Source organism: Anopheles ziemanni, chromosome 2 (assembly GCF_943734765.1).
Source record: "Anopheles ziemanni chromosome 2, idAnoZiCoDA_A2_x.2, whole genome shotgun sequence".
NCBI classification, from domain to species: domain Eukaryota; kingdom Metazoa; phylum Arthropoda; class Insecta; order Diptera; family Culicidae; genus Anopheles; species Anopheles ziemanni.
The window spans coordinates 58,121,378-58,136,408 of record NC_080705.1 but is presented as its reverse complement, the minus strand read 5'-3'; the positions used below and the strand labels follow the sequence as shown (position 1 = coordinate 58,136,408).

The following is a 15,031-nucleotide window of genomic DNA, read 5'->3' as shown; positions in this document are numbered from 1 at the left end:
ACACGTGCTGTAGTCGCACACAAGTAGTAGTGGCAAGTCAGTTGAGGCACCACCACCGAAATTATGGCTTTTCCACACATTCCAGCTCTTTAGTTTTTCCTCGAATAATCGCGAACAATCCACGCAGAGAACCGGCGGATGCGATTTCTTCCGCCTCTCATCTGGCGCAAACACCTGCGCACCGAAAACTCAGAGGAGAAGAAAACGCGAAGTTGGAAATCGATCTCCATTCGGGAGAGATGCCCAGAGAAGGGTAGAGGTAGAGAAAACTTGAGAGTAGTACTCTTGGATGCCAGCTTCCGCTTCTTTTAATGCTCCATCAAAATTCCAATCGTGAAAAGAGAATGGGAGCATCAAATCATGTTGTACGCCAAGAGAAAGTAAGAGAAATGGGATTCGAAGAAGGAAGGTCGAATTTAGCGAGAAGAAAAACAATACCATCGCAATTCGACGAATCACGCGCTAGATAAGGCTAACGGATATGCAATCGATGCGACCGTCTCGCTTACACGGTCCTCTATACGCGCTTGTGCATTCCACCCACACCAAGCATAACCGCTGGACCGCGAAACATAACTCCGTCCCATAGAAACCGTACGCCGGAGAAACAAACGTTCATGGCTGTGTGCAGAAGCCCCCAAATGCCGACGGAACGAACACATTCTCGCTCACGTGGACAGCACGAGGAGTGGTTGGCAGATATGGAAAGCATTAAAATGTGCGTGTTTCCGCGGAAGAACTCCACCCACCCTTCCTGCGTGGATTAGGGTAAGGGAAGCTGAGGCAATATGCACCATCGAAGTGTAAAACAAAAATATGCTTTATATTGTTGAGACTAATTCTTTAGGCTTTTTCTTAAACATCAAAACTTAATGATGTTGCATTCTGGATTTATAACAAAATAAAAATTTTTTGAATTAGCCGTTTTGACGGGGTTGATACATTTAAAAATTATTTATTTTTTATTAAGTATCAAATGAACGTTTGAAACCCTAATATAGCAGTGGTTCATTCTCTAAAAAACTTAATATTTTTGCTAATTGTTCAAAAACAAGCTTTTTTATTTGATTCATAAATAAAATTAATTAAAAATGCAAAGACAAAGTTTCCCAAATAATTAACTTGTATAATTGATTTTAATTTAATTATGGGGCAGAACTGTTTTAACACTAATGACATCTGGCTATTTAAAATTATGGCAATATCACCCATTTCGCGGATGACAGCAGCAATCCTCATCAGCCCTGAACAATAATATAGTAGTAAACTAATAAGATGATGATGAGTACCACCGCTTACCCATACCCTATAGGTTTGAGAGGGACGAAAGTATCTTACGATATTAAATATAAATCATCAAACGAGAGGGCATTGGGGCATTACTCTCCAGAACAATCGCATCCAACTCTGCTCCATTCATACAGCGGTCGCCATCAATTGTACAAGGAGGTGCATCTTACGTTTCCCAACCAGCAAAAGGGGACCACTTTCCGGAGTAGCGCAGGTATTTTCGCACAGTTTTGGTTAACATCGCCAGCTATCAATGGTTGATCGTGTGGTGAAACCCACCAATACTACTTAAGGGACCTGATCTTGTTCTTTGCATACAACGGTCCCGAGCAATAAAAATTTTTTTTTAAAGAATATTTCTGCTCTGTTTGTAGTTCCCACCGCCAATCACCATTGGTAATACAGAAGTAAGCTACACTTATTACATACATACATGTATCATTTGGGCAGCTGAACCTTTGCTTGGTTTTCTACAACCTTTGGTTTAATGAATTTTTTAACCAAATTTTATCATAAACGATTGCACTCAATCAAAACAATGTGTAATGGAAAGGTGCTCGAGTGGAAAGGGCGACAGGCGCGTTTTTACCAATCCCTTCACATTGGGCCGGCGTGCTTATACTCTTTGTTCCGCATGCGAACATGCTTACGTGCAGCAACACCCTCTGCTAACTTTGCTTACATTCCATTTGACGTATGTTTACATCCAGTTTGATGTGATTGTTGTCAAGTGACAGCGTTGGCGGCACTCCAAAATGATGTGATCGGATGAAAACCGATACGGATTTATTACATCCGTAAGGATTGTAACTGGACGACAAAGTGTTAAAAGTGGCGAAAGAGCATGTAACAGGTAAATGTTACATTTTTTATCAGAAAAATATTTTTAAATCATAATATTTAGTTCAAGCATAAAGATGCATTTTACCTCTATAGGTGGATATTGCCTCATATTATCCTATACCCACAACAAACACAGAGAAGCGCAAGGCTTAATGCAAAAAATAATTCAATGCCAGACGGTTATGGTCTCTGTATGCACTTTAGGTTGAAAGCCATATTTTACAAAAAAAAAATAGGCACCCGAATTTCATCACATTGTTGACATTTTTGAAACCAAAAATAAAATATAGGTGTAATATTCGCACGATTCAAAATATGTTCAAAATTTCACTGCTTAAACAAAATTTTAAAAGAACCGCATCCATAGAAAAGCCTCGAAAAATCGTAACATCGACGAACACGGAAGTAAGTTCCCGTGTCGGACGTCGGTACGGCGCCCGCGCACTACATGAACCGGAAGGGTAAAGCCTTTCGATCCCGGTTGGTGTCTGTCGACATTCCCCCCAACACCCGTTTCCCAGGGTATGTCGGACTACCTCGGCCTGCCATCGGCACTATCGAAAAATCGCCGGAACGAACGGCGATAGATTTGGAACCGGAATGTGTTGGAAAGGCAGTGTGTTCTCGCGCGTCATTGCTACTACTAGCGAGCACCACACATACCGAGACAAATGCTGCGGTACTGAATGGCCCCTGCAAGATAAGCCAGAAGCCAGAAGCGCAACATGCCACATCCACATGGCACCATCATCGACCGTGGGCACACGGGAGAATCGTTGTTGCGGGCGTATATACCGCGCGACACTGATAGCCATTAGTGGGTGGAATTACTTTAACGCTGATAACGTTTTGGCATAGTGGGTAGGGCCGCCTGCCGTTAAAACATTTTCAATTAGCTTTTTCGCTTTTTTTTTAGTGATAGGTTTCACATTCCCGAATGCCAACGGTCAGGAGTAGTAGTAAGTAGGAACAGATTATAGATATTCTGCAAATACAAACTGTAGAAAACTGTATTTAAAACATGTATAAAATTAAACTGAACCATCATGTACACTATTGCGAAAATTACTAAAACTATGCGAACAGCTAAAATTAAAAAAAAATATTGTAGCAATATAAACAACATAAAACATCCACAAAAACCGAACAAAGTGACCTGTAATACTCTTTCACTTAGAATACACATACATAAAAATATAATTTTCATTTGTAAATGTCGCAAAAGGCTAAATCAAAAGAAGAGCATTTAAAATTATGTTGACTAAAGGAAAAGCATTAAAAAGTATTGAAATATTTTGAACAACTTTTGTTTACTTTCCTATCTTTCCAGCGAATGAATACTAGACGTAAGGAAGTAACTTTTTTGGACATTTCTCGAGCGAATGGAAAAATAATTAACATAAGACGAAGCAGTTACCTTACGCAGTCTTGATTCTAACACAAACAATAGAACGTAACAAGTAAACAATAAATAACAGTGATCAATTTTAACACTTTTTTTTACTTTAATAAACCGAAATACTTCTAATATGTTTTAGTACTCCCCACCATAATTCAAAAACTTACGCCACGAAAAATGTAATCTATAAAAAATGTGCCACCCTTGGAATGCTGTGGTTAAAAATATTATGAACATTTGTTGAAACAGTCATTACCAGCACACTGCCTTATGTGGGATAACAATTTCATTGTCAAATTTTCCCTCCATTTTGGGGATCCATTCCTTCTCTGCACTAGCCTTTTTCCATGCGCATCTCCATTGTGGGATTTTCAACGCTTACCCGAATGGTTTTAAGAATTGGACTGGGACAAATGTAATGCTAACCAATTGCATCGGGCCGTTGGAAAATTAGTTGTGAAAAATATCCCTCCGTTTGCGATTGCATTCGAGTGAAAAGTTTTTAATGGATATTGCCTTTAGTAAAACAACGAACGTTTGGAAACGTTGGAATTCATCTCCAAAGTGGTTGCAAATTCAACAAAAACTCATCCCTCAAACATCAACAACCGAACAACTTATGGGACGACCGAAACAATTTGTCTTGCCACAAATCAGATATGGCCGCCGAAGCACAGAAATGGACTGAAGCATCTTAGGATTTAAGCCATGCACCGGAAGTGACTATCCTTGCGATTGCGACACCCATAACAACCAATTGCAGGATGATGGACAAGCCAGAGGAGGCGTGTGGATCGCTCCTATCGCAAACAGATGCAATCTAATTTTGCACTTTTCCAGTTTCCTTGCGGGCAAGTTTGTTGCACCTACGCGATGCAGTTGAGCCGGAAAAGCTACAAGGATACGGAAAAAAACCCCAGCCCGGAACAAAACCGCAAACACGACGATGCTTCCTCGACCCGCAGACGACCGGATGTGAGTGAGTGTGACATTACACACTGATTCGATTAAAAGTGAGAAGTTAGGAGGCTAGTTGGCGCTGGGTGATACTAACTGGGGCTGCTCGGGACTCGTGTACGCAGCTTGTGTACTTGCAACCAGGACGATAGCAGTCCAGCTGTTCGGATGTTATGACTCGCCTGAAACACGGAGAAGCGGAAGAGCTGGAGTTGGCCGCAGGGAAGTTCATCAAGTCCGGAAGTGGATGGAAAGTGGACAAGACTCATCAGTTGAATTGAATTGGATCGTCGTTTCAGGCCCCCCGGGTTAGTTAGTTTCACGTTGCCGCATACTTCAAAGTGCGATTGAATTAAAAAACCAACACCTTACGGTGCTAGAGCAAACAAAAAATCGGTAGGAATTATAACAAGAGGAAATGGTGCAGGAAATCTATTGCTCCCATAGTAAGTTCATTAAGTTTTGTTGTTTTCTTATCATTTATTCTATTCTCCGAAAAGGAAAAATTATCACTCGTGTTGAGTTGAATTGTTCATAAAAATCTACATAAACAGTTTAAAACAACAACAGATAAATTTGATATCGTTAATTTTGTTCAATTTGTTTTCGAAAGATACAAGATGAGTTAAAATTGAAAAAAAAGTGTAAACATAGAACGCTTTGTTCAATTCTGTGTCTAAATGCAAAATTGAGAAAAAACAGTTGCTTCCTTTGCAAATCAAGCCCGTTGGCAAAGGACATCGATGTCGGCACAATTCTCATAATGTCGTAATCAGTCGAATCGTACGGAAAGCACCAACGACCGAGACACACAAACAGTCGCCTACCATTCGACAAGCGCTAAGGGTGGCTGTCCCTTTTAGCTCTGCATAGCATTTCGATTGGTCGATGAAATTCTTTCGCCCACCATTTTCCATCAATGTTACATGAGCTGACATCCGTCTTTCGTGCTCTCCCGTGCTGGAAATCAAATCAAGATGTTTATCGATTCCGATCGGGGGAGCGACCATAAATTTTCCTGCAACTCCCAGGTGGGTTGGTGCGGGTGCAGGTGGTAGTATTGCAGATGATGATGGGATACGGCAGCAAGCATTAGTCAGTAGCAAAAAAGAGACACATCAAAAGCATTAGTTTTTCTTTGTGGTCACCTGGTTTTGGGTGTGATCGCCACAGTCGCAAATCGTCGGGATTTACTACAAATTGTGCAACAAAGGAAAAACTAAACGACGGATGGTGTCTAGTTTTCCTCGAAACAAAAGCTCGAGCATGCTGAATTAGAGAAAACTTGAGAGTGAAAAACTTCAGTTCGCTCAATAAACGATCAAATACTTGGTACCTTTACTTTTACTAATTTCTTATTGAAATGTTCAATGTTCAAACAAGATATTACATTTCGCTGAACATGAACATTTTGAAGTTGGTTTATTTCGACACAATTTTTTTAAATAATCCATTTTCATCAAGTTGTCACATGCTTACATATTAAAGTTATGTATTACACATGTAATTAAATGTTGAACAATGCTCCATCTTTTCCAAATGCCTTGCCGGTGTTGGCAAAACACAAGTGAAAATTACCTGAAGATAAAAATATGATGTTTTAGTTCGTGGTTACACGAGGGTGTAAGTGGACAGGAACGTGCATAGCAACCACGTTGCAATTGAAACCAACAATAACAACAATCTCGATACTGATCACTCTACCAGATTCATGTGTTGGTTTATTCTACCTCTGTTCCTATTGGAACACCCGACGAAACTACCAACTAATGGCGGAAACACAGTTCCGCGGAATAAACAGCACCCAAAAAACCGCAAGAACGCGACACAACGCGCTTTGCTTTGTTTATTTACGCATACATTAAGAGTTGTCATAGTGAAGTACAGCAGTTACCAGCGTAAGCGACCGTAGGCACAAGCCGGAAGGTTGGGCGTAGACTCTCGTTTACGCCAGCCTATCCCGCGAACGAAGGAAAAGTGATGGCAACAGGAACTGAGCCGCCTCTTATCCAACAGGCAAAGCGCGAAGAAAAGTGAACAAGAACTGGTTCGCAAATTAAGCGGTTAACTAAAGCTGGCACGAGGAGAAACGACATGGAGATAATTTTAGAAGTAGAATGGTGGTGTTGACTTGACTTGTTTTGATTCGTTTACCATACGGTAAATGAAAACACATCCTCCAATCCCATCCAACCTCACCGTTTTGACGATGCGTAGGAAGGAATATTCTGTGGTGAATTTCAACCGAACGTTCGAGCGTCCTTCTTTTGGCGATACCATCTAACACAGTTTCTTACTGCTTAGCGCTGTAACCGTTACCCATAACATCATTAGGTTTGTATTTAAGCCTATTATGTAGCAGTGACATTAAAGCGGCAACCCTTTCCCTTCAAGGAATTATAATGATAACAAACGGTTGAAACGATAGCGAGCAGAAACTGTTCAGGGTGATGGTAAAGCAAGTAGGACTGAAGCTGAACCAGAACCATTCCGTTAGACAGTGAAATTGGGAAGCATTATAATTTTCGTGAATACGAGAGGGACCAATTTGTAGCAATTAAACAATAATTCGAGAATTTGACTACGATGATAAGATACAGGTTAGAAGATGCTCGGGAGCTTCCTTTATTCAGTCCAGAACACAGAATGAATGAAATCAATTGGGCTCGTTCACACTTCATACCTAAACCGAAGTACTTGTGTACTGTGTTCGTTTGTAAAAAAAAACAAAGAGGTTTCGGTGCTGAATCGCCCGCAAATCCCCCAACGAATCAACTAACCGTAGCGAAAACTTGCAAAACACTAAATGGACGGGCCAATTCAGTCCGACTTCATGCATGGTACCTAAGCTATATACACACCCACATCAAAGGGTTTCTCAACATCACCTTGAACTTGAGGCATACTTTGAATACTCAGATAATTATTTTATTAACTAGAAACTGTTGAGGCGTGCATTGATCCGTTTAGTTGAACTTCTTCAGCTTGCTGTAGCTGTATCCGTGGCCATATCCGTAACCGCCACCGAGTCCTTCCTGGCCACCGCCGAACGACGATCCACCCTCCTGCTGTAGACCTCCCTTGCCAATGTTCTTGACGATGGCCTCGAATCCGTTCTTGCTATCGGCGTGATACTTCACGATACGGGTCGAACCGTCCGGTTCATCCAGAGTGTACTCTCCCTTCACAACGTCTCCATCGCGCACCTCCCACTGGCTCTTGTGGTCTCCAGTGTGGTAGTCCTTAACTCCGTACTCGAACTTGTACTTCGGATAGGCGTAGTAGTCCTTACCCTCGTAACCACCTTCGCTGATACCTCCGCCGATGCCTCCTCCAAATCCTCCTTCAAAGCCACCCTCCTGTGTTTTGTTTTACGGGCACCAAATCAAAGAAAAGCATATTCGTAAGAACCAGCTCGTACTCCAAAGCTTATCATTCTCATACCTGCTCTTCGCCGATGCCTCCACCGATACCACCGCCGTAATACTTGTACGGAATATGTTTCACCTCGCTAACGAAGCCGTGATGTTCGTATGCCAAACAGGCACCAATTAGGGCCAAAGCGACGACCGTAAACTTCATCATTTCAATAGTTGGACTTTCTTCTAATGAAGCTGCTTTTAGAACTGTTGTGCCTTCACTGATACCTTCAGTTGAGCCAAGGGTCGCTTTTATACCCCCCAAAATAGCCTTTCAAGACCCTCCATACACATAGATTTTACATATGTTTCAACGCCGCTGACCTTCGATGCAGTTGCACAGTTGCGGATGCATCCTTTGTGGGCAGGATGCAAGAACAAACAGTTTGTTTTCGGACATCAATTTCTTCACCCACCCTTGTTCGATCGAAGGTTTTCTTCGGATGACCGCATCCGCATACCACGCACGCCCAATCACATGGCCATGATTGGCCACCAAACGGCTTAATTGAATTAAGCACCGAGCAACAACACCACCCCCTGCCGACAAACCGTGCCTCTAGGCAAAAGGTTCATCGGGTGGACTTATATATAGCGTAATTTGTGTGCATATGGTATGACAGCGCCCAGTGAAGGATGAAAGAAAATCAGATTTTTTGCCACCATAAACTACCCACTTAGGCGTGGTATGGATTTATAAATCCACATGCAACGTAGCTCACTTCAAATCATACCAACGTTTTCTAACTCGCAAGGGTTTGTGAAAAGTTTCTTCACGTGCTAATTTATGCACAACTTGGTTCTTTCTCAATCAGGCACCGGGCTGTGGCTTTAAACCTTCACACAAAAAACCCTACTGTATCGATAGCACTCTGATTTCCCAATGATTCGTTTAAGGTTCGAACCCCGCATGCGATCCGTCAAGCGTTGACACTGCGTACGAAACGTGCAAAACGAACCAAATGAAAGCGTTTGAAAGAAGAACAGTTCTTCAACGGTTAAGCCACATTTTACACACGGTTTTTTGGTGATGCTTCACGTTTTCACTTTTGCAAAAGACTAATTTTTCAAGCAAAGCCTGCACCCCGGAGAGTTGTGAGGTCGTGTGTATAAATACTAAACGCTGGCAAGCAAACAGCAACAGTTGCAGTTCGGCCCTTGCTATAAGAAGTTCAACGAAGGCAACCCAAACCAGATCGAATAACTTTAATACAAAATGTTCAAATTGTCCCTTGCTTTGATCGCTCTTTGCGGAGCTGCTCTGGCCTACGAGCATCACGGCTTCGTCAGCGAAGTTAAACACATTCCGTACAAGTATTTCGGCGGTGGTGGCATCAGAGGAGGACAGGTAAGACAGTCGGCAGTATTGAAAGAGTTCCAAAACTCTAAATAACTTCCATATACTTCTTTCGCATAGGGAGGTTTTGAGGGAGGATTTGGAGGAGGTATCAGCGAAGGTGGTTTCGAGGGTAAGGACTACTACGCCTATCCGAAGTACAAGTTCGAGTATGGAGTTAAGGACTACCACACCGGAGACCACAAGAGCCAGTGGGAGGTGCGCGATGGAGATGTCGTGAAGGGAGAGTACACTCTGGATGAACCGGACGGTTCGACCCGTATCGTGAAGTATCACGCCGATAGCAAGAACGGATTCGAGGCCATCGTCAAGAACATTGGCAAGGGAGGTCTGCAGCAGGGAGGTGGATCGTCGTTCGGCGGTGGCCAGGAAGGACTCGGCGGAGGCTACGGATATGGCCACGGATACAGCTACAGCAAGCTGAAGAAGTTCAACTAAACGGCGAAACAAATCCAGTAGAAAGTATTATCGATATCGACAAAGGCAGAAAAATTATAATAATGAAGCAATGAAATAAAAAGTATTACAGTTTCTATGAAATTGCAATTAAAAAACATTGTATAATTAATTTCATAAAATAATTTTCATTTGCAATAGACATAGCCATTAGACCGATTCGGCATGTGACCGCCGAAAGTGGATTCAGCAGCCTAAACCACACCACTTCACCTCTTGAACGATGATGATCAATGTTGGTTGGTCACATAATATTTGCATTTAAATAAATCAAATGAGTAAGTCTATATCTAGACCAGGTAATGGGGAAATAGATAAATAAAAAGCAGCAAAGATGTCTCGACACCAACTAAGCCAAAATACTAATTATGATACTTGGAACAAACAAATTAACGCCACTGCTATCAAAATACAAAGAGTACTCAAGAATATATTTTTGAGAAAAACAGTACCATGCGCACATTTACCGAAAACTGGCAGTAAATCCCAACACCCTATTTTACTTTTGACCCGATTTCTACAACGTCGTGACTTAAATAACCACGAATTAGCAAGCAACACTCCATGAATGATAAAGCGAATTAATAAGATTTTTAGAAAATGGAACTGCTATAGGAAAAGTTTGAAAAGAAACACGTTTGCAGTCTTTTGGCTTAGAGGAAATTTTCTGATTTTCGGGGAGTTCATACTAGCTATTAGAGATGAGTAATCTTACATTAAATCTGTTTAAACACTCGGATCTCAATCTAATGAATTATGTTGCGTGGCCAGATATATTATCACATATAAACAATCAAAATATGTCCACTTTCTTCCAATTCAGTGGTTCGAATTTGAGGGTAACTTGGACTAGAAACCGTACGTTCCACATATAAATGGTTTTCAAAAACATTTGAACCTGGTAACAAAAATTTGGCCTGGTATTGTTCCAAAACATGTGCCATAATTGATCTACAATTATGTAACTTTCACTAAAAAACACAACCGAGAAAATCGAATGTAGTATAAAGAAATAATTTATGTTTGAATTTAACTGAAAATATATTAGACACCGTGTAAGTAAAAGTTTTTAAAAGCGACAAAGTTTCGGTTGTCCAAGAATGCATCATATCATGTAACACGATATCATCCTAAAATATCAAACTAGTAGATGTTAGGTAAGCCAGATTCCAGCAAAGTTCGCCAACTTGAAAAACATAACCATGTTCAAACAAAATTCTGCATGAAGTGTAGTGATTTATTATAAAAGCATCAAGCATCAACTTAGCAATGAAATATGATTGTTTTTCAGTTGAACTTCTTCAGCTTGTTGTAGCTGTATCCGTGGCCATATCCGTAGCCACCACCGAGTCCTTCCTGGCCACCGCCGAACGACGATCCACCCTCCTGCTGCAGACCTCCTTTGCCAATGTTCTTGACGATGGCCTCGAATCCGTTCTTGCTATCGGCGTGATACTTCACGATACGGGTCGAACCGTCCGGTTCATCCAGAGTGTATTCTCCCTTCACGACATCTCCATCGCGCACCTCCCACTGGCTCTTGTGGTCTCCGGTGTGGTAGTCCTTAACTCCATACTCGAACTTGTACTTCGGATAGGCGTAGTAGTCCTTACCCTCGAAACCACCTTCGCTGATACCGCCGCCGATGCCTCCTCCAAATCCACCCTCCTGAACAGGAAGATATTAAAATTGTCACAGGTGTCATTGATCTGAAGGACAGCTTCCGAGATTGCGCATTTTGCCCATACTGACAACCTACCTCTCCTCCACCGATGTACTTGTATGGAATGTGCTTGACTTCGCTGACGAAGCCGTGATGTTCGTAGGCTAGGGCAACTCCTGCCAGCGCCACCGCGACAACTGTTAATTTGAACATTTTTGTGTTGTTTCCTAGCTGAACTGTAGCTGTAGAACGCTAGCTTGAGACTGATACTGTCCTGTGTTACATTCTTGCCTATTTATACTGGCTCATTCGATGCATGTGGCGTTAAACACTGCCACCGTGAAACAAAAACAATCGTGTCCAATCGTTGCCACAAACAATATTCCATAACCTTCTCAAGGGCCAGGCTGACTGACTTTTCCCTGACGGCTAACCACTTTCGCGTTGCTCATCGGTTCAACACCGCTGGGGTGCGGTTCAATGAACGCTTGCGCCTGCCCAAACGTCATCGAGAATCGTTTTCGAGCGTTTTCACACCTAGTAGAAACACGGTGTTTAGACTTATGCGCCTCACGGGGTTACGAGTGCACCACCCACTTTACTGTTGAGTGCAGCCGGTGTGCAGTTCTCCCCTTTAACACGCATCGCGTGCCACGCGGAAAAGAAGAAAGCCTCGATGGGCGTGCAAATACATCCGATTGCACTCGATCGGTAATGTCTTTCGCAAAAGATCCGACCCCAGTAGGACACCAAAGCCGTTTCCCAAGGACGCTCAGCCGGTGGAGTGTTGTATAAAAGCTCAATCGCATCGCCAAGAATGCATCACACAGTCTTCGGTGTTAGCACCATCAAGAGGTAGCGCAAGAGCAACTCCTTTTTACATCGAACCTCAAATCAAATCAGTAGCAAAATGCAGAAGCTGGTACTTGTCTCGTTGTCGTTGGTAGCCGTCGCGCTGGCATACGAACATCACGGATTTGTCAGCGAAGTCAAGCACATTCCGTACAAGTACATCGGTGGCGGTGGAATTGGCGGCGGTATTGGTGGTGAACAGGTAAGTTCTAACGAGCGAGATACAGGAAATTCACGGAGAACTTCACGGAGAAACATTTACACTTCCAGGGCGGCTTCGAGGAAGGCATCGGCAGCTACGAGGGTAAGGACTACTACGCCTATCCGAAGTACAAGTTCGAGTACGGAGTTAAGGACTACCACACCGGAGACCACAAGAGCCAGTGGGAGGTGCGCGATGGAGACGTCGTCAAGGGCGAGTACACGCTCCAGGAACCGGACGGTTCGACCCGCATCGTGAAGTACCACGCCGATGGCAAGAACGGCTTTGAGGCCATCGTCAAGAACATCGGCAAGGGCTACGAGGGTGGCCAATAAGGTACCCAATCGCTTCCCCATTCCCAACTCCCAAGTGCATCCCAATGATCCGGGCTTCCGATTTCAGCACATTTTCTTTGATCTGACCTAAGCGAGATTTCCCATTCCGTCCATTACCGTCGACCAAACAAAAATTGCTGTGCTATTCCTACATAAAAAAATGAATGATGAATGAAAAAATCTACAACTTCCAGCGTTTTCTTAATCATTTCCTTGAGAAATGGCACAAGATAGGTATTCAACAACACGGCCAACTGTGACATCATAATCAGCAAAGAAAACGAAAAGCTCGCACACTCTCGAAAGAAAACGCAATGTTTAAATTACAAGGCAATTTGCGGCAGAAATAGGGATATCGGACATGACTATGCATTATGATTCAACTAAACATCGCTTGGCAAAATGGAGCTTTCGTTCCAACACGGAATGAAACTATGAGAACAACCGCAGGCCGTATCTTTTGCAATGTAGAGCTTTTAAAGCTGTAGCCTCCGAAGTTCGTAGGTAATAAATTCGTTGGACAAAAACGTGCTCATTTATAATCCTTCGTCGTACACCACGTTCTCCAAATTTGCAGCATCTGCAGATAGCGGCCCGGTGGTATAGGTCCCGATCCAGCCCCGACCAAGAGCCCAGAAACAGAGATAGGTTTATTTCTATTACTATAATTTCGACTAATCTCCAAACTATAGTCCAAACCACGTAACGAGTGTCATTCACGAAACGGCGAGCCATATGTGTGCAACGTGCATTCTAAAGATGAGTATGTGCGAGATGCAACGGGCTACATACTCCCAGGGGGACGAGGATCCAAACCGGCGAGACACATGTAAGCTTCGAGTAGTAGAGATAGGAAAATATCTATGGCACGGCGACGGTGTGGCTTACTTCCAGGGGGTCCAAATATCAAATAAATCGGAGCACTTTGCTAAAGCTCCACCAGCTTGCTGGCAAACGGTCCACTAATCTATTGAAATACATAATTCCCAAACCACAATCTTATCGTGCACACGGCACGGTTGTGAGACCCGAAACACAACCAATTAGACGGAAGGATCTTCGCCTTTTTTTCCCCCCGCTGTTGGTTGGTCCAAAGAATGAGTTTACAATGTCGAAAAGCTGCTATTCTTGAACGATTCGGCCGGTTTCCGTGTCAGCGTAAGATCCTCGGAAAGTGAGGTTAGATATCCCCACCCGGGGATACTCCAAAATGGGAAGGTACAGAAGCTTGCAATTGCATACGTTGGTCACGTTGTTGGTGCGCAACGGAATGCACGAATCCCTGGTGGGCGTCCAGTCTTAAAATCGAGTGTGCTAATGCCATTTATGGAGCCGACCAGAAGGGTGGCCACACCGCAAACCAATCCAGACATTCTTCGCTTGGATCCGTGGAGCGATTGGATTTTTCATCCGTTTCTGTCCCGGGAATTCCGTTGTTCTCCCGTACGCCGTTGTAGCGTATTCAAATCAGGCAGGCAGGCACTCCCAGCGAAGGTGCATTTATGTTCGGGACAATATGTGAGTAATACGTTTTCCGGCCATAAAGGCCCAACCCGGAAAGCCCGTGAGGAAAAGATGAGGTATGCTGTTTTCCGGTGGTTTCCATCAGGCCGGGATTGCATTAGCACCCACCACTTCTGTAGGAAGACTCCAGAAAAAGGTACCACGCTGAAACCGTCACCACCAAAACATTCCCAGCCTCCCCTCTTCGAGTGCTTCCGAACACATTCGGTTGTCCCTCGGTATTACATTTTTAAGCCATGTAACGGCAGAGGCCCGGACAGTGCGGTCAACATCCACCAACCTGTACACCCCAGAAATGCTCCTCCGGTGCTGCAAATATGTGGTACACAAGCTCGCAAAGATGCACGTACGGCATTCAGTAAGCACGTACTTCATTCGCACTTTGGGCTGCAGCAGGAGAGAAGGGTCTTCCCTTCCCAGGGATGGGAAACAGGCGAAGGAAAATGATTATCGGAGAATTTGAAGCCGGAAAAGCTCGTAATGAATTTTGGGTCCACGAAAACCGAAGGCTTCCCTCACCAAAAATAGTGCACGTGCCTCACGGGCCACAACACGGCGCGTAGAGGATGTGGTGCCAGCGTACGCCGGAAATGGAAAGCACTTCGAATTGGTAGTCCCGACGTCTGTCCCGACCAACAATTTGAAATGTGCGCTGGTGAAACATATTTCACAAGAATAATCATATCTTTCATAGTTTAGAAAATAAATTATCACTTTTGTAGTGGAAAGGAAAA

General features: G+C 43.3%; 5 protein-coding genes across 6 annotated transcripts in view; 2 read left to right on the top strand and 3 right to left on the bottom strand.

Annotated features, from left to right (window-relative positions):
- Window positions 1-15,031, bottom strand: part of LOC131293225 (protein alan shepard) — a 196,621-nt gene that overhangs the window by 171,108 nt on the left and 10,482 nt on the right. The window lies entirely within an intron of this gene.
- LOC131293408 (adult-specific cuticular protein ACP-20-like) lies at window positions 7,456-8,074 on the bottom strand. The gene is made up of 2 exons (XM_058321520.1): window positions 7,934-8,074; window positions 7,456-7,848 (listed from the first exon to the last, which is right to left on the bottom strand). The coding sequence occupies exons 1-2, from the start codon at window positions 8,072-8,074 to the stop codon at window positions 7,456-7,458; spliced, it is 534 nt and encodes a 177-aa protein (XP_058177503.1).
- Window positions 9,125-9,703, top strand: LOC131293515 (adult-specific cuticular protein ACP-20-like). Its single transcript, XM_058321625.1, has 2 exons — window positions 9,125-9,256; window positions 9,326-9,703. The coding sequence occupies exons 1-2, from the start codon at window positions 9,125-9,127 to the stop codon at window positions 9,701-9,703; spliced, it is 510 nt and encodes a 169-aa protein (XP_058177608.1).
- Window positions 11,009-11,597, bottom strand: LOC131293619 (adult-specific cuticular protein ACP-20-like). The gene is made up of 2 exons (XM_058321730.1): window positions 11,481-11,597; window positions 11,009-11,389 (listed from the first exon to the last, which is right to left on the bottom strand). The coding sequence occupies exons 1-2, from the start codon at window positions 11,595-11,597 to the stop codon at window positions 11,009-11,011; spliced, it is 498 nt and encodes a 165-aa protein (XP_058177713.1).
- LOC131293722 (cuticle protein 19-like) lies at window positions 12,295-12,773 on the top strand. The gene is made up of 2 exons (XM_058321822.1): window positions 12,295-12,438; window positions 12,507-12,773. Exons 1-2 carry the CDS (start codon window positions 12,295-12,297, stop codon window positions 12,771-12,773), a joined length of 411 nt encoding a protein of 136 aa, XP_058177805.1.